The following is an 18154-nucleotide window of genomic DNA, read 5'->3' as shown; positions in this document are numbered from 1 at the left end:
TGTACAGGCGGGTAGGGTTCGCACAGCGCTGGCATCATCTATTGTTCAAGAGTTGCAATCTGGATGTTCTTCGAGGACAGGCGACAAGCCAGGTATGACGATGTCTCTCATTCTGTCATATGCTGAATCATTCAAGATAGCACCGGTAGGCTAACGAGTGCAAACAGCGACATCGGTATGACATCGTACCTGAGTGGTTCGTGTATGATCCCACAGCGTTCGCGCGATGTACAGGCGAGTGGCATTCGCACAGCACTGGCATCGCCTACCGTATCAGGACAGGTGATGAGCTAGTGGTATGACGGTACCTCTCATTCTCTCATATGCTGAATCATTCAAGGTAGCACCGGTAGGCTAACGGATGCAAACGGCGATGTCACTACAGCTTCGTACCTGAGTGGTTCATATGCAATCCCGCAGCGTTCGCGCGACACATAGTGTCAAGGTCGAATCATATTGGCCGAGACAATTATGGTACGACAATGCCAGTAAGTCTTATTTTCAAGTTCGAGCATCCATACATGATTGTCGATTGTCATTTCATGTTGAACGTCTCGCCATGCTCCTCCGTGATCTAACGAATAATCTTTCAGTGTTGCCATTCTATGAAAGCTTAACACAACGGCAGCTGGAACAATTTACAGCTCTCTGCGCACGCTTATTACCTGTAATCGTTCTAAAATCCTCATTAAGCTGTTCCCCTGCCACGCTGCAAACCACATTACTGCCAGACAGCATATGTGATCTGATAAGTCTGTTCACGCACATTCCTGCGGAAAACGTGCAGGCGATCTGGCTCGCAATCCATGATCTTATCCTTGAAGACAGCAAAGTGGCCACTGGTTCGGACTTGATGGCAGAGTTAGACCGCTTGCTATGTGAACAGAGTCTCCAATATAAACTTGGTCAGTCTCATTATGATTGATTTGCAGTGGTTTACGATGTCTGAATCATGGCGTGCAGGTGCAGAAATCATCATTACCGACAAATGGGAGTGTGTCAATCGCTCGTGCACGAAATTCGGCCATAAATTGCATGCCGAGTATAAGGAGTATATGGCTCGTCTTTATACCCTGCACCGAGGCATCTTGCCTGCACAGATCATCATGCTGTATTGTTGTGGTAAGCAATACATGGCATTATATTTCTGCGCATGATGTTATATCACGTCTCTTCCAGAATGCAAGACAACCTATCGGCCTAACTACTCGGTCTGTTGCGCTGAATGGGATGACTCATGTAGATGCTATCTATCTTGCATGCCTCGCTATCTTGAAGTGGCGGAACACTGCTACGTAGAAAGTGAACTCGCACAGCTTTTTGCAACACAAATGGCATTTTCGCAGTATGTCATTCTCTACTCGAGCTGTGAGCGTTTGCATGGTCTCATTCTTTTGTCGATTGTATGCAGTGCATCAGGCGAAGCCATTGCGAGAATATACAACCTGTCGATCAACACTCAGCATAATGACGATTGTTTGAGCTCGGAGACCATCTGGAACACATTCTATCTCTATGCCTTACTGCGAGACTGTGTACGACAATCTATCGGACTAGTACTACCTCACCGTGGAAGCCATAAAGATCGTCTAAATGCTCGATTGCTTGAACGAAACTTGTGTGTGGCTGGAACAGGGCAGGAGCAGTGGGCGCATGTGTGCAGAGATTGTGTGAAAGTGATTGTCGAGCATGATGGCTCCTGGTGTACGTCCCTTTGTTTATTATGATTCGCTCTTGCCTGATTAATTCTGTCACATGCAACGTAGCTCGTATCACTGCATGTGTGATGGATGGTGTCACTGTCGGTCATCCAAGGTGCAATGTAGCCAACTGCATTGAGTCGCTGGCATCACCGCATGATCGCTTCTGTCCCATCCATGCCAATTTGCATATGCGATGCGTGATACATGGCTGCAGTGCAAACACATGTCAAGGCTTTCGCACTTGCGACAATCCCGTTCATCGTGGCATAGAATTGCGTCGACGTGAGCAGGGAAAGGCAATCTTCCGACTCAAAGCCAGACTAGCCTGACATTCTGGCATTGCTGACTTGGCAGAGCCGAGAAATGCGGCTGGCTACCTTGATGAGCTTATGATGGCTGACACATCTGCCACTCCATTGGAGGTGCCAGAGACAGAGACTTTTATTGAAGGCTCAAGTCTCATTGTATCTGATGCGTCAGCAAATATTGCATCATCTGCGCAAGCGGATCCAGCGATCGGAGGTCTGTCCTCACCTCCAAAGCTCAAGACGTCCTTGACGCGCAAGTGGACGCATAACGAGCAACTCATGGTATGATGCTGTGGAATTATTATATCACGAGCGACATTTTTCCACGCAGAGTCTCTTGTCAATGCCACGGTGAGTGAAATGCCAACCTTACGCTTGTGTGGCGCTCTAACATGATCCAGAATTTCATTCTTGCCACTTTTCCAGCTCGCTTCCCCCGCGCTCGTCCTTCCTATCTCTTTTTCGATAACAACTGTCACCTGCTACAGCACCTGATTGCCGCTGGTGAGCATCAACTGGACACAATAGGATTTCCTGTTGATGTCTTTCACGCTATCAACAAGCACAAGGACTCCGATGCTTTCTGTCAGATGCACTGCAATTCAGCAGGTTTCCCCGAGCTTTACGATGAGCACAACCAGTGGACATTTAACTCTTCAGCTGCCGAGCAGGCGAACGTCTGGTTTAGAAAGTTCCAATCCATAACGCGCAAGATGACGGAATCACACTACAACTTTTTTCTGGACGAGATGATCAATATTCGAAATGCATTTCTGGTATGTGAACTTCGGAAGCGAGGACGTGTCCCTCACATTGTGCCGACCGATGAGCTTGTATTGTGTGTTTGATGGTGACGTTCGATGATTGACATACCGTACTTGTACGTACATCCTGTCACTACGAATGAGAATGTACATGCTGATACAGCATGAGTATCATCTCGCATCACGACGCTGACTCGGAGTCAGAGCCGATGTCTCTCCCAGACCCCTCAAACAAATCATTCCTGCTGTTACGATGGTGAGCGTGATTGTCCTTCTGTACCTTCTGCGATATGATATCTTTTAGCTCGTTCAGCAATCCACTAACCCCCATCGTCGTTTCCCCCCCGCGGTATGAAGTTTCTTGATTTTAGGTTCGTCTGCATGATCCTTAATCAGAGCTGCCACCTGCAAGCATTGACCCACCCATTTAGCTTGACGCCACACGAAGTCACTGATTGCATGATTCGTGGGTGTTACTTGAGTGCCGTTGTTGGTTGGATATTTCGTCTTGCTGATCTCCCAGATGATGTCGAGCTGACTGAGTAGGACGTTCAAAACAATGGAGGCCTTGCGATTTGGGGCATGACAGATCGAGAGAATGGCGAGGTGATTTTCAAAGTGGCCACCATCAACCTCAGCGAGGAAGCGAAGCATCTCAGCCCTCGTCACCTTCTCTGATTTCGGGCGAGTAGGTTCCTTATTCGCGCATTTTTTGCCTTTCACTGAATCTGCATGGAGGTTGGCAGGAACGTCGTTCTGGATAAGCTTGCGCTTCGTGCTAGGCTTTCCATCAGGTGCAACAAGCTCTGTGAACTGCAAGATCATTAGCGGGACAGATAGTGCGTGTGAGGAGGACCAAATACCCATTCCACCGCTAGGTCCTCACAACATAATTGTGCTTCTCTGATTGATTCATGAAGAATGATCAGAGGTATCTCCAGCTCGCTGTCAGAGAGCTCGAATTCACCATTTGCATTTGTGACGGCAATGCTTTCCAGCCAGGATATCCCTCGTAACTTGTCCTTCGCATCCAATATCATCATGTCAGAGAAGTTCAGATGACCTGTAATAATAGCAAACACGCATGAAAAATAATTTCGAAGATCCTTAAGCAAGCACGTACAGCCTCGCAAGAGTGTCGTCTCTCGTAGCCTGCTGATGAGTGCGCGACCCCTCACAAAGTATCAGATCTGTGCTTGTCCACGCATCGCAGAGCGGTCCTCCATAACAGGCATGTCTTTTAGATAGACAAGACGTCAGTGGCCTGGCCCATTTGCAACTTGCTCGCCCACTGCAACTCGGCAATCTTGATACTTTACCACAATATCAGCGATTCCATCAGCCGCATCTACGTCCTCATCCATGTCCCCAATGGCAACGTAAGGCACTGGGCGCAGTGCAACAGAGGGACCACACTTGGATGCATGAAGCATGTGAAGCTGAGTTGAAGGTGGTGCGTCGAATATATCTTCTTCCTCATTCTCGTCATCACCGCCTTTCTCGTTGTCATCCTTGTTGTCCCCTTCTTCCTCATTCTCATCATTATCACCATCATCATCATAGTCATCCTCGTTCTTCTCCTCGCCTCCGTGCTCATCCTCGTCTTTGCTGTCGTTCTTCTTATCATTATTTTTCTTACGCTCATCGTCTTCTCGCTGGACTTGGCTGCTGACATCTGCTGCCTCAGTTTCTGCTCTTTTTAACAGCTAACAGTGGGCGATCACATATTTATGCGATGTCAGAGCAAGGTGGAACTCACATATTCTTCAGGAACTGCAATGCGACCCTCTTCGATAGCGGTGCGAATAATCTTCTCTATCTCCCAATCCCTCTCTTCGTCTGTCCGCTTGCAGTTCAACTTCTTGTTTGAAAGTGACGCAGCTGTTTTCGCAATGTTCGGAGCTGACTTTTGAACTGCAGACCAGTTTATCATCACGCTGTCAACCTCGATACGCTGCCAAACGGCCTCCTCGCCAGTGCCTTGAAAATCGAAGCGGGGAGCTGTTAGTTTGTGCAGGTCCCACCATATGCGCAAGATCATCTTTCATCGCAAGCAAGTGGTCAATATTTTTTCTGCCACGATCGCTTAGAGACATAGAGGCTCTTACCTTGGATTCAGACCCACTCAAGCCAATTCTGTGCAGAAAACGATATTAGCAAGTTTTATCTGGTGGCAAGCAGATAAACTTACAGATCTTTTGCCTTGAGTGGAACAGCCATCCTGGCACAATTGTTGTGAAGATGAACGACCGTCAGTGTCAGTGAACTAGCAAAGTTTAAGTTCACTCGGCAGAAGCCAATGTACTGCGTTTCAGGTATGCCATCCAGTCTCCTGTCTCTTTCATAGGCTCCCCCCCTTTTGCTATCGGCTCTGGATGTCGTTTTTTGTCGACCAAGATCATTACTTAACGGTGCTGAATTCTTAAATACGACCTATTGTTTCACAAGCGGGCTGACAATCGGTACCTCACCATCACAGCCATTAGCACACTCAAGGCCCTCAATGGTACGTTGACCTAATATATTCACCTCGCCAGCTGTGATCCAGACACATTGATGAGACATTTTTCAAGAGCGCTATATATGCCCTATCTACGACCTTGTCGCCACTGCTTCATGAAAGCTCGCCACTCGCCCTGAGGAGTCCGTCCATATGTGATCCACCGTTGAAGTTCTGTTTCACCACCAACTTCCTCCGCCACTCACCAAGCTCGCTCGTTGTCATTGAAGGTAGAGCTGCGGTAGTTAGCACCGGTGAAGACAAATGAGAACGCATTTTCATGGCTCTGCCCATCCCCCTCCAATGTCTTCATGGTGGCGAAGCCATCTGCCATGTCAATCGTATACTTCAATGGCCAACCGTGACGGCCTTTCAGCGTAGGAGTCTTCGATGGTGAGCTGATTCAGCTAGAAGAAGGTGAGGACACCTGCGACTCGAAGTTTCTCATTGGAGTCCTTGGAGGAGATGCCGCACTAGTCTGGCTTGGTGACATGATGGGCGCAGGATGGCTTGGAGTGCTTAGCCATGCATCAATGTCGATGACAGTTTGAGATGTCTGAGGAGGTTTGCGGGGAGTGGCGGGCAAGCTGGCAACCTGTGAGTCAAATACTCCATTACCTGTGATACTACAAGCGAACATACCTAGAAGGCCCACTTATATTCTCAACGCTTTCAAATGAGCTCATTGAGCGATGACGCTCTATGCTCTCATCTAAAACAGCCTTCGAGGTGGTACGCTTGAGGCTAATCACAGGCATGCCTGGGCCAGTAGTCACTCCATCGCAGCGATAATGCAATTCAGTTGCAGTCTTGATATTGATGCACGGTGAGTCAGGCGAACCGTAGACCCATTTCTTGATCTTCCAATCATAATATTGAAAGTCAGCTGTTCCAAGCGCAAAGCGCTTATACAGGTCTTTTGCCTGCTTGGGATGAAAGTACGGGTAGTCTGGAGCCACGACAGAGAACAGGTCCGCTGGCTCATCATTCTATGCCTGTCACGGTTTTACCTGACAAGTCATTAAAGGAACAAATGCTATTAAGAAGCATATCATTTTTCGTCATTTCTCGTCGCACTAGAAGTCACGTGACCTAATGAGATAAGATAAACGAGGCATCCAGTCACATGACCTCAGATCTCTCTCGGCATTGTCACATGACACTGAACTCCTCGGCATGGCATCATATGTCGCAATCGCCATGATGCCATATTGCGTGCTCAAGAGAAGCTCCGTCTCTGTGGGTTATTATTAGGCAGCCAATCAGGATAATTGGGACACATCGTACGATTGTAGCACCGTCCAGTAGAATAGCGTGTGACTCGCTTATGTAGTACTGTACAGTAGCTAGACAATCATGTATATAAGGACCAGCGAGACGAGGAGGAGACCTCAGTCTTATTCTCCTTCGTCCACCACTACCATCACAGAGGGGTCTTACCAGACACTCTCAGTGTGCTATACATCTCATTGCATTCTCACTTGTGTGATAGCGCCTCTAGCATCGCCAGTAAGTCTTGCTCTGCAAACTGCTACTAGGCCACGTCAGTGGGCACGTCGTACTGCCACAGTTCGTAGCTGTCAGCACTTAGCCAGGGGCCCTCAAGGGGACCCTATTTTGGTTGTCTATCTTTGTCATCGGCTTGCCGTGACAATGCCCATACATTTCAGTCGGTTGCGTCTATGATAAGAGAGTTCATCATGCACCTGTCGCCACCAGTAGACCATGACCGTTCTGTCCCCTTCACATGCAAGGCGAGTCTCCATCTCTGCTTGGCGAACCCTTTCTAAATCATCCCTTTCAAGCTCCCGGAGCTTCTGCTGGTATATAGGCAATATAGAGAGCTTGTAGGATTTCACCGTAGGTGTCTGGATAAATGCTGGAGCGGCAAGTAGTGGCTGAGGCTCTGAGGCCTCCGCCATGGGACCACTCTGAAGCAGCAGCCGATATGTAGCTGTATGTTACGGTTTCAGCGCTTCATGGTCACGTGACAGTTTACGTTGCACGTGACACTTACTATTTATGGTTCATAGGTCTTGTGGACATATGCTAGGGTTAGCAGTTTTCGTTTTTACAATTTACTCACTCAGGTCATGCAAACGAGACCTTCGTGTTTCAGGTTTCTATTTCACCTGTACTAACATTAGCTCGCCAAGTACTTGGCTCGCAGCGGTTAGTATTTGTCTCAGTCTATTTCATTTACTCTATGAATAGCTGTAGGAGACCCCTTGTACTAGTACCCCAGACTATAGGTCTGCGACTATATAAAGGGGCGGAGCAGCAGCTGGAAGATAACCTCTTCCACCTGTGACTCTGAACGTTCTCAGTTCTAGAACCCTCGTGCAATCGTACTCGCTCTCAAGAGGTAGTAAGCTCGTACGCTTGCTAGAGTCAGAACAGCGAACCTAGTAACCTGCGGGTGAACGTGCAGTAGCTGTAGCGGCCAAGGCCTAGCAAGGGTAGAGTGAGGACCTCACTGCTACATCGTCTACTAGGCTTGACCACACTATAAACCCTGCTAATAGTCTGCCTGACTATTGGAGACGTTAGGTATATTTGGTATCTAAGTCTCTGTCCACGTTGTGGACTAGTACGTGTGAGAAAGCACACGTGGTTCTGAACGTTCTAGCAGGGAACGCTTCATAACACTGTAGGCACTCCAGATCGCGTAGAAGAGTTATTTGAGCAGTTATGCTTCGACACCGCACAACTGCGCACGCTCGAAAATTGTGCTCGTGTGTCTTGGCAGCATGCCTGGCATAATCCAAACGTACAATCAAGGTTTGTATTCGTCACGAAATTCGGGTGAGCTGCTTTGCAATGATGTCCAGGGCATGGCACAGAGGGGTGTGCTTGCTTGCCCTTCAGCATTGTCCTCACCCACTCAAAATGATCACATGCCACATGTGACAGAGGCTTGTTGTCAAGGCACTGATTCATGCCTCGTATTTCAGGGCAATGAAGGAACAACAAGTTATCACATAACACACCTTCCGGAACCAGTAACCTTTATTGTCAGGATCTGTGTGCCCAGAACAGAGGACTGGAGCTGTCAGATATTGTGCACTGCATTTGGGACATTGCGGCAGATGAGACAGAGGATGGCCAGCAGCATTGATGGACATAACAGTGCACTGTGTGTCCTTGAGCTATGCGGCAGCACTACAAAGTCCGAAAAGAATCTCAAGATTGTGTGCCGCAATAATCTGTACAGTTCTTAGTCATGTTGTTGCCATAGATAGACTCAGTTATAATCTCTGAATGATACAGGATACATTGTGAGGGCTATTAAATGTCGGAATCATGAAGCAGCCTGTTTGTGGCCGCGTTTCATTGACAGATGGGTGTTGATCATGTGACTGGAACCTTAACAGGAGATTCATTCCTGTTTCCTGATTGGTGCCGGAGAATTCTCTGATCAGCCCCAGCACGGTATGGCACTCAGATGGGGTTTCGTCCCGAGGGGGTGGGAGGGGGGATTGGGTTTAGGAAGCATGGCAGCTTCACAGAAAATCATTATATTCTTCTAGCAATGTCGAAGCGAGATGGAACCCCACAATTCGACTGAACTGTGGTATGATAAAGGACCAACCGGGTTTGAATACCTCTCGACATGGCAGCGAGGTGGCCTTGCATGATTCCCGGATGCACGCTGATTGCATATAAACAGGGAATCATAACGCATATACTTACCGCACAAGAACGTATCACCGACCAACTCTTTACGCTTCATGCTTCATGCTTCATGAACATCACGGTAGCCTACCCGGACCATCCGGCTAATCCACCAGATGGTTCCCCATAGGTTCGTTGTTCTCCATCTGAGGTGAAGCTAAGCATACACCCCAGACATGGAACCATTTTTTACAGTTACATATGCAGGCTATATCTGGTTTGGTATTTTCTCTTTACAACATGTATTTGCATGTGTTGCATTTGGCATAGTATATTCCAAGTTTGGCACTTGACTTGCTATAGTGACAAATTGGCATCATATATTTTATCCACATCTCTGGCAGAAATTTGAAATAATGTGCATGAGGTAATGCAGCATAGCATATTCATTACAAAGCAGTCTCTTGCCCCTCAGATAACAGCATATAGATACACATTCGGAGGAGGGCCACATTCTGTGGCCAATATTTACAATTTGTACATGAAACATGGATATAATATGTAATGTTACTTTGCCACCATTGCAATTTGAATGCTAAATTTGCAATGTACAATGCTGCATGCAACGGAAACAAATTTGTTCTCTAAAGCCAAAATACCAAACCAGATTTAGCATGCATATTGTACTGTGAAAAAGGGCTCCATGTCTGCGGTGATACTAAGAGTAACTCCTGCGCCATCCGTGCCCTAATGCAGAATACCCGCCTCGAGGCTATGCGACTGCGAGCGGTCCGGAGCGCGTGACAGGCGGATTGAACTCTTGAAGAATGGAGAAGGCTGAAATAGGAAGGATTGAATCGTCGAGGAATGGAGAATGAGAGCGGTCGAGAGTCTGGAACACGGGTGCGGTCATGTGTGACACAGGAACGCAAGACTGAGACTTTGCGGAAGCCCATTAATCCTAGGTGCCGTCCTTTCGTCCGCTCGTTTCTATCCATTAACACGTCCCTGCTCAGGTCTACGAGGAAGGTACGTTCTAATGCGTCTAGTATACATACATATGATAAATCCCAGGTCAAACACGTCCAAGATTGTACAACATCGTGCTCTGTGTCGAACTTCAATTTGTGGAAATATGCAACATATTTGCTACCCTTGCGACGTTTCATACAGGTGAATTTTCTGTCCGTTCACATGATAATGCAATTGTGCCCTTCCTTCGCCCCCTTCGCCGCCTTGATTGCACGTTCCAAGGCATCCCTCATATCCTTCTCCGCCTTCTCCGCACGCTGGCGCTCGATCTTCACCTCTGCCTCGAGTTTCCTTGCCCTCTCTCTCGCTTTCGAAAGCTCCCCATTTGCCTCCTTGCATTTCTGCTCGAATTGCCTAGCGCGCTGCTCTGTGCGCTGGATTTCTACCTGGTCTCGGTCAACCGTAGCGGTTTCACCCGCCAACTGCTGCTCGAGGTTTCTGACTAGATCCAACGAGTCGGCGTGCTCACGCCTAGCATCCTCCAATGCCTGCGTAGACTTCATGAGCTCCTTCTCGAGCATGCTGGTCCTCTCAGACTTCTCCTCGTTCTTCGTCTCAAGCTTCGAAATGGACGTCTCGAGATCGGAAACGCGAGCGGTGAGACTAAGGTTCTCGGTGACTTTGGCGTCGAGCTCTGAGCGAATGTGCGAGAGGGTACTTTCGAGGTTGTTTCTCCGTGTCTGAGACAGCTGCAGCTCTTCTTCGGCCCTAGCGAGCGAGAGGCGCTCCTGACCAGCTTCGGTCGCTGTGGCCTCGAGCTTCGCTCGAAGTTCTGTGTTAGCGGCTGCAAGTTCTTGCTTCTCTTGCTGAACGGTGTGTAGTCTGTCTTCGAGCTCGACGCCCACGCTGTGCTCTTTGGCAACTTCCGCGGTCATCCCTCGGAGCTCTGTTGCAGTACGAGATAGCAAAGCTTCAACCTCCCGTTTCTCCGCCTGGATTAGGCTGATCATCTGCTCGACCCTGACACGGCGTGCGTGTTCTTCCTCCAACCTGGATGCTTTCCCTTCCAACTCTGCCCGTGTGCGCGATAGCACGCCTTGCAGTTCGTGGTTACTGGACTGAGCCGCAGCCAGTTCCCCCTGCGCTATTTGACGCATCTTCATCTCTGCGTTCACTTCAGTGACCTTGGATTCCAGCTCCGCTCGGGTCTGCGAAATAGTGTCATGAAGACGCTGACTCTCCTTTCGGAGGTCCTCAATCTCTCGTTCTGCATGTGTTCGAGCGTCATGTTCGCTTTCTTCTTCTGCGGACTTGCGTTGGAGAGCTGCTATGGTCTCCGCATGCGAGTTCTCGAGAGTCGCCTTTTCGAAAGCTAGCTTCGCCATTTGGTCTTCGAGTCTAACTCGGGCGTCATGCTTGGTGGCCGCCTCTCGAGACTTCTCCGTCAGCGCTGCCGTACTCTGCGCGTGAGACGTTTCGAGCTCATCTATTCGCTGACGGAGCTCTTGGAGGGCTCTTTCGGCTTCAGCTCGTTCGCTGCGTTGTCTCTTCAACTCGACCACCTTCGCTTCGAGGCTAGTTCTCGTCCCTTCAAGCTGAGCGGCCGTCAGTCAAGGATGAGCAGAAAGGTGAGAGACTTACTTCTCTCCGTACGTCCCCTATCTCGTTCTCACTCTTTCGAAGGTTTGCGAGTGTCGCAGCAAGCTGCTGCCATGACTCCGCCCGCTCCTTCTCCACCACTGCTTTGGCCGTCTCCACCGTCCTTTTTGCATCTGCAGCCGCTTGCAGTGCCGCCTTTTGGAGCCCGATTTCTGCGCGAGCCTCGTCGAGCGCGGAGGACAAGGACGTTTCTCGTTCTTGCAAAGAGGAGATCAACTGATTACCATTGTCAATCGCCAGCGCAGCCTCCTGGAGCTATTTAATTCTACATTGTTATGTGCTGCTGCCGAATCATACACGAAAGAACTTACCTTGCCATGCAGCTCTGCGATCTCTTGCTCTTTGACTTCATTATCGATATTGACTGTTGCCGGCTCTGCAGTCATAGGCAGCGAAAGCATGGAACTATTGGGGCTGTCGGTGATCGTTCGGCGGTCTGGCAAGGTTCGGAGCATTCGTATACAACCCATATAGCCATAAAAGCCAGAAACAAAAGGAGTACGTACCATTACCATTAAGAATCGGTGCCTGTGCATCCTTCTGCGGATTCTTGAGCAGGCTCACCATACTGGTACTAAAGCGCGTCAGGGGAGATGGGCGGGCAAGCTTCGACGGTTGTCTCTTCGGCGGCATCGTTGGTTACAGCGGACTTACTGGATGGATCACGACGTAGAACGGTGGACTGGACATGCGAGGGCATTCGTGAATGATATACCGCCCCGCACGCTCCTACCTTCTATGAAACACGTTGTGTCACAAAGTGGCGCATCGCTCGTTCATACAAGACCAGGGTCTTAGACCGCACCTGTTCCACGCGCATCCTCGGCGAAGCTTTTCGACACCTTGTGCTTGTACTTGAGGCTTATCTATTTTCGGCGACACGTTGATATACACACTTATTTCCCCAGGCCCTGCATGTAGTCAGGTCATCAAAGGTTCGTCATCGTATCAGGAACGGATCACAAGCGACAGCACTCGACGGCGAATAGTGCATTGACACTCGTGGTCATATGCCAGCATCAGAATTTCCCCGTGTCGGGGATTCGGCGCGTACTGCCTAGGCTCTCTTCACACACGGCTGTTGTGCTGGAAACAGGTCGAGTGGCCCACTGTGAGGTGGCTTCTGAATGCAGGCCGGGTAATGAAGAGTGCGTGAGTTGCGCAACGGTGGCTTTACCTCTTCCGAGAGAGGGGTTTAACGTGGCTCTCCTGTAGTTCAATGAATGGTTTGTTCCTTACCAAACATCCTCTGGACTCGTTATACACAGGCTTGAAGGCGTGAGATGACGCGGAGCAAATATCTAATTTCCGTGCCTTCTTGCCATCAGCGCTCATTCAGAATTTGACCTGTCAGAAGATCTAGAAAGACGTGCTCTTGCAGCGTCAGTCGGTCAATATGAGTGCTGTTTCATGTTGGCGACAAATCATGCAGGTATTGCGCGCAGATGCCGCCCTGCCGTTCACTTTTTTTTTTTCATTTACAACCTAACTCGGAACTTGTGTTCTCATGTGATACGTGTGACGATGTGCTGAATACGTATGATGCAAGGTAATACATGCTGTGAATGGAGTGTTTCTCAAACAAAGTTCCTGGTGAGGGGTGGTTAGAAGTAGTACCAGCTTGCAGATATGGGCGTCGGGCAATCAACGATCACCGGCAAGCCACAATACAGCGTCTGCGCTCAGCTCCGCAGAGCCCGGTAAGTTCGCAGATTGCTCTAACTTAGTTGGGGGGGAGTGCTCGCGGAAATAGATGTCCCCTTATTGGACTACGCACCCACTCTCCTGCGTCCTACGCCTCGCAGCCTCCTCAAGATTCGTCGCGTGCCGACTCAACACCCTGAATTGGTCCCGCAGCGTCGAGAATGCTATACGCGTGCTCACCAACTCGCTCCGCAGTTGGAGCACATCCGGATCCTCATCGCGTGCTTGCTTCATCCGCCTCCGCGCCTCGTCCACTGCTCTCTCCGCGGCAACAGCGCGCTGCCTCGCTTCGTTCACCTGGGCCTTCAGCATCTCGCATTCGTGAAGGGCAGAGTTCAAAGCTTCAGACGCGCATTGACGAGTCTTGTGGAGCTCTAGCTCGAGACTCTGCCGGAATTGTTCCGTACGATCGGCCGCTGTACGCATTTCTTGAAGCTGTACTTGCAGATCGTGTGCGATGTCCTGTGATACTCGCAGGTCTTCTTCTCTTCGCTGAAGTTCCTCCATCCCTCGCCGGACCGCAGTCGTCTCTTCCTCCAGCTGCCCCTCGAGGGAGTGGACTTGTTCCACAGCCGCAATGCGCTGTCGGTCGATCGCTTCCCGCTCTTGATTGGATGCCTCTAGATCCACCTCAAGCTCTTCTATCCGGGACGTTTTGCGGTCGCTTTCTGCTTGCAGTGCTGCGAACTTAGATGCGAGATCTTCCGTCTGAACGGAAAGGTTCTGGAGCTCAGTGATCTTCGCGTCGAACTCGGACTGGATCTGCAGATTCGTGGCTTCCAGCCCGCGTTTCTCCGCCAGGACCGCTTCAAGCTGTTGCCCCACTGTGATGCAAGCAGAGTGTTCGGCTTCCGTCTCCGCCGTCTTAGCCGAGACATCAGCCCTGGCATCGTCACGCTAAGTCAACGAGAGTACGAGAGTGAGCAGATAAGCGAAGAGCATCGGTCACGCTGCACATACCTCTCGTCTAGCGTCAGTCAACTCGACGCGACACCGTTCAAAGTCCTCGTGAATGCTGGTCAGCTGCTGTTGAATGTCCGCACGGCTCTTCTCCACAGCGCTTTTTTCGTCCTTCAGAAGCTCCACTGCCGTCTTCTGCACCTCAACCTCTGAGCGTGCCTCCTCCAATGACGCATTCAGAGCCTTCTCCTGTTCTTGCAAAGATGCGACGGACTGGTCTCTTGTAGCGATGGTCGCCTCGGCGTCTTGCAGCTGAAGCTCGGCTGAGTATACAGAAAATGTGACCGAACATCCTCCCCGAGAAAGCTCACCTTACGACGCAGTTCGACGACTAACCTAGACGCGACATCGTCCTTTTCCTTCTCTTTCGGCGGTTCGGCTGACGGCACCAGTGGCAGAGAAGTGACAGAGCTTGTTGGACTGTCGCTTAATGGTCGGCTCTCTGTCGTCGTCGTGAGCAATTTTTTCTTATAAGAAAACATGAGAACGCGGTTGAAGGTATGCCTCACCACTGGCAGGAAGAACAGACGCTTCGGCTTCGCTAGGCTGCGCCTTGAGCATGCCAATGACGCTGGTGCTGAAGCGAAACAGCGGTGACGGCCGGTAGGCCTTGGCAGCAGGGACCGGCCTGACATTGGCGTTGGCGTTGGCGTTGGCAAGCATTGGTGTCCACAGTTACTGGGACTCAGAATGCCTCGCGTAGTATACGTTTAGGTGGTGAGTATGCTCTCGTGTGGATGGCATCACAATATATCTAGTGTCGTATAGCTTAACGCACCCACGGCGCTGTGCGAGCAGACGGCCTTTCAAGGCCACTTTGAATGAGGCGTACACGCGTTCGGTGCATGCAAGTTAGAATTTCGACGACCTATTTCATAACAGACGCTCGTGGAAGGGCTAGCTGGGAAAGCCGCCTCGTGTGCTGGTTGAGGATCTAATGGATGCCTGAATCAGGAATGATAGCGGGAGCTTCGCCAATTACGCTTGGACAGAGGACAGAGCTGGCATGTGAACGAAAGTGGCTATATCATCCGAGTCTCTTCCGTGGACTTGATTCTTGGGCGCTCCGAGGTGTTAAGTTCCGATGCCTGGGCAACCTGTGGGAGCGTCCAAGGTCCATGTCTTGTGAGCTTTGAACATCACGGTTGAAGTAGCAAGAAAAATCAATGTGCTGGTTGTCTCGACTCATCTCACACAAGAACCTACATTCCAAACTCAAGGTTCGGCGAAAGTTGCGTCAGCGGGCGCCACACTGTACGCGCTATATCCCCGTCAGGCGTACTCTCCACACCGCGCAGCTCCAACGTTGCCCGTTAGCACAGACACAAAGCGCATGACCCACATAACAAAAAAAGCCCAACCTGGGCGAGCCAATCCGAACGAGACAGGATCCGGATGATGTTCCATGCTGCGCAGAAACACTTCCGTAGCATCGTGGCGAACTCAATTGGGGCCCAGTCCCACGAAGTGGGTCCGTGCAGCAGGCAAGACACAGCACCGTGAACAAGATGATGCGATGATGTATACAAGACGGCGCAAGGCGAGGCCACATTACATGAGCTTTCCGTTCCCGTATCCATGCGCGCCACCCCGGTGCTTCAGCGCGCGCGTCGTCGCAAAGAGCACACTGTCGAGGAGCGACGCGATGGTTAACACTCCACCGACGATCGCACATGTCCTGAATTTGCAACAGCACAGGCATTGGCAATACGATCAGCAAGAAACAAACATGGCGGGTGATAGCGTACGCACGATGTGAGGAAATGCGCAAAGGACTGCCGCGTCTCGGTATGGACAATCAGGATCGGCGAAATGTCATAATTGAAAAACGCGCCTGGCACGGCACGCATACGTTAAGTCAGCTGCAGCCTGGAACATGTTTAACCGCCGCGCTGCTCACCCGGGATGCCGGTCGATGTATGCGCGACGTGGACACCCTCCTTGTTGTCCTCCTGGTGCCCCTTCGTCAGGTCGCGCTCGAAGTGCGTGGCGCTATACTGATGCGTCTTATACTGCGGGCCGAGAGGGTCAGTCAGGTGGAGACGCCTCGCCACGATGGCTGCGCGCTGCGACATACAGATTTCCCCTGCAACGTGTTGAACTGCGTCGATACGACCTTCAGGAAGTACTGGAACATATACTGCTGTTTGGACGTCTATCGCCCCGAACAGGCCACGATCAGCGCCACCGTGAGATTGCCAATCGATAAGCAGATCGCGCAGCTCACTGACCTTCTTCACTGTGCCATCCAGCGGATTGCCTTCTGTGCCCATCTTCTCCTTGACCTGCATCGGCAGTTTCGTCCTCCTCTCCTGGTCGCTCTCGAAAGCGAACTCATGGATTGTGTGGCTAAAATCGTGACGATTGTTATCGTCTCGCAAGTATGGCACCAGATCGTAGATGTTTTGTGACGCCGATCGGAACGATCGCCCAGGAGACAAGTGGATGTTGCCTACGACCTTGTTTACGCGCACCTTCCCCGAGATGTTACACCCTTCATCCGCCTGTTCCTTCAGCTTGTCTGACCAGCCCTCGCTCACGCACTGTACACAACCTCGTTCGGTGAGCATTATCCAGGATTGAGCACATCATACATACCTGCTCAATGGATTCCGGCCGGTTGAAGCTCCAGCCACGGTCGACGTACGCCTGGCGAACCTGATCGCAGGTATTGCAACACCCGCTTTCGGGAGGCTGCCCTCCAAAACATGAACCGCAGTAGTCAGGACCACGCGCAGTGTTCAGCTTGTCCAAGTCATTCTGTAGGTCCGTAGGAGTGTTGAGACCACTCATTGGCTCGCCGTTCTTTCCGATTCGCTTCTTCAGGATATTGTGTGATATGTCAGATTGTGTCTCTCCGGAGATGTCCATCACATCTAAGCTAAGAACTACGCTGCGATTAGTACAAAATTGGGAATAGCAACGCGGCTCAAAAGTAATATCGAGGAGGTCGAAAACACTTCTGCACGACTATCAACATCGCGCATATATTTGAAAGCAACGAGGTTTAGGCATTCGTTTGACTAAAGGAATCGTGACATCGCTATTGTCGGTCATTGGTGCAGCTGGCGACAGTCGCTCCTGTTCTGCTGCGTGAGGACATCGTAAGCGTGCAGGACGCTTTCAGTGTTGGCCTCCAATGCACGAATGTCGGCTTTCCATATCTTCGATGTCAGATATGCCAATCCTCAAGAAGACAGGCAGGACACGATGTCTCATGCAGACCCCGTCCGCAGTACAACATGTTATCGACCAGGCGACACTTGCCGCAAAAGAATACTCACGGTAACATGGTACCCTTGGGAACGTTACGTTCATTCGGAGGTTTAGCTTCTCGCCTCTGCTCCTGTCGACTACGATGGATGTGTCCACATAGACTCTCCTGTAGTCAAAGAACTCCATAGTCGTGAAAGCCAGGATGATCGCCGCGGAGATGAGGGTCACTAGCATTCGCGACAGTTGCCACAAGCGAGACGATGAGCTGCAGACCACCTCGAGGATGCAACGGCAACTCACAGAACGCGCCTGTGCGCGTCTTGACCTTCACATCCTCCATTGTCTACGCAGAATGTCTTCATCAGCATTGCAGGAGACGAACACGCCAAATTGTGCGAACTGACCTTACCGAAGGCATCGATGCCCTTGAGCGAGCCGAAGAGGCCCTTTCCTGGCATCTTGGCGGTACAAGTCGCCCGGAGATTACCAGGGATTAGTCCAGAGTATTCAGGAAGAACGACAGAGATGAGAAAGAGAGAGAGGGCTTGTGGTTAGCCCGTCGGTGGCGGAATCAGTAGAATACAACGCGAGAACGAAGGCCGGGACACGGACGACGGACGTGGCCGAACGCGTGTAGGCGCGGTACACGTGTGCATACGGTCATGTGACTATCACGTCGTCTTAGGCGCGCAGACCTCTGGACTCGTCCATCGATGCTTCATTTCTCCCTCTCTTCGGTTCTGCGCAGCTACT

At 50.6% G+C, this 18154-nt stretch overlaps 5 protein-coding genes across 5 annotated transcripts; 1 reads left to right on the top strand and 4 right to left on the bottom strand.

Moving 5' to 3' along the window:
• Positions 1-1055: 1055 nt before the first annotated feature.
• On the top strand, positions 1056-2859 carry LAESUDRAFT_735534 (uncharacterized protein; the record flags this gene model as incomplete). The annotated part of the gene is made up of 8 exons (XM_040910600.1): positions 1056-1122; positions 1180-1345; positions 1412-1704; positions 1767-1985; positions 2184-2293; positions 2345-2366; positions 2438-2515; positions 2540-2859. 8 exons carry the CDS (start codon positions 1056-1058, stop codon positions 2857-2859), a joined length of 1275 nt encoding a protein of 424 aa, XP_040767018.1.
• A 225-nt stretch (positions 2860-3084) lies between these two features.
• Positions 3085-4995, bottom strand: LAESUDRAFT_756907 (uncharacterized protein; the record flags this gene model as incomplete). Its single annotated transcript, XM_040912227.1, has 7 exons — positions 3085-3588; positions 3639-3838; positions 3899-3927; positions 4090-4481; positions 4535-4816; positions 4884-4911; positions 4967-4995. 7 exons carry the CDS (start codon positions 4993-4995, stop codon positions 3085-3087), a joined length of 1464 nt encoding a protein of 487 aa, XP_040767017.1.
• Positions 4996-9818: 4823 nt separating this feature from the next.
• Positions 9819-12203, bottom strand: LAESUDRAFT_723010 (uncharacterized protein). The gene is made up of 4 exons (XM_040908329.1): positions 12028-12203; positions 11833-11957; positions 11504-11776; positions 9819-11457 (listed from the first exon to the last, which is right to left on the bottom strand). The coding sequence occupies exons 1-4, from the start codon at positions 12152-12154 to the stop codon at positions 10081-10083; spliced, it is 1902 nt and encodes a 633-aa protein (XP_040767016.1). The 5' UTR covers positions 12155-12203; the 3' UTR covers positions 9819-10080.
• Positions 12204-13010: 807 nt separating this feature from the next.
• On the bottom strand, positions 13011-15043 carry LAESUDRAFT_810890 (uncharacterized protein). Its single transcript, XM_040914265.1, has 4 exons — positions 14695-15043; positions 14497-14627; positions 14186-14437; positions 13011-14122 (listed from the first exon to the last, which is right to left on the bottom strand). Exons 1-4 carry the CDS (start codon positions 14846-14848, stop codon positions 13283-13285), a joined length of 1377 nt encoding a protein of 458 aa, XP_040767015.1. The 5' UTR covers positions 14849-15043; the 3' UTR covers positions 13011-13282.
• A 660-nt stretch (positions 15044-15703) lies between these two features.
• On the bottom strand, positions 15704-17946 carry LAESUDRAFT_723007 (endoplasmic reticulum-derived transport vesicle ERV46). Its single transcript, XM_040908328.1, has 9 exons — positions 17806-17946; positions 17702-17744; positions 17470-17628; positions 16784-17073; positions 16417-16728; positions 16263-16340; positions 16086-16197; positions 15938-16019; positions 15704-15863 (listed from the first exon to the last, which is right to left on the bottom strand). The coding sequence occupies exons 1-9, from the start codon at positions 17857-17859 to the stop codon at positions 15737-15739; spliced, it is 1257 nt and encodes a 418-aa protein (XP_040767014.1). The 5' UTR covers positions 17860-17946; the 3' UTR covers positions 15704-15736.
• Positions 17947-18154: the final 208 nt, after the last annotated feature.

The sequence above is a fragment of the Laetiporus sulphureus genome (assembly GCF_001632365.1).
Source record: "Laetiporus sulphureus 93-53 unplaced genomic scaffold LAESUscaffold_8, whole genome shotgun sequence".
Taxonomy (NCBI): Eukaryota; Fungi; Basidiomycota; class Agaricomycetes; order Polyporales; family Laetiporaceae; genus Laetiporus; species Laetiporus sulphureus.
Note: the sequence above shows the minus strand (reverse complement) of the source record. Positions and strands in the feature narration are given on the sequence as shown.

Bases quoted from the DNA above. Each gene is read 5' to 3' on its own strand.
- LAESUDRAFT_723010 (XM_040908329.1), bottom strand. From the start codon at position 12,154: ATGCCGCCGAAGAGACAACCGTCGAAGCTTGCCCGCCCATCTCCCCTG. The intron at 11,958-12,027 runs GTACGTACTCCT...GAACCTTGCCAG, and splicing joins ACCGATTCTTAATGGTAATG to ACCGCCGAACGATCACCGAC. The intron at 11,777-11,832 runs GTAAGTTCTTTC...AGAATTAAATAG, and splicing joins TCGCAGAGCTGCATGGCAAG to CTCCAGGAGGCTGCGCTGGC.
- LAESUDRAFT_810890 (XM_040914265.1), bottom strand. From the start codon at position 14,848: ATGCTTGCCAACGCCAACGCCAACGCCAATGTCAGGCCGGTCCCTGCT. The intron at 14,628-14,694 runs GTGAGGCATACC...CGACGACGACAG, and splicing joins GTCTGTTCTTCCTGCCAGTG to AGAGCCGACCATTAAGCGAC. The intron at 14,123-14,185 runs GTATGTGCAGCG...TCGTTGACTTAG, and splicing joins TGACTGACGCTAGACGAGAG to CGTGACGATGCCAGGGCTGA.
- LAESUDRAFT_723007 (XM_040908328.1), bottom strand. From the start codon at position 17,859: ATGCCAGGAAAGGGCCTCTTCGGCTCGCTCAAGGGCATCGATGCCTTC. The intron at 17,629-17,701 runs GTGAGTTGCCGT...CGCGAATGCTAG, and splicing joins GACGCGCACAGGCGCGTTCT to TGACCCTCATCTCCGCGGCG. The intron at 16,020-16,085 runs GTGAGCAGCGCG...GTGCCGTGCCAG, and splicing joins TACATCGACCGGCATCCCGG to GCGCGTTTTTCAATTATGAC.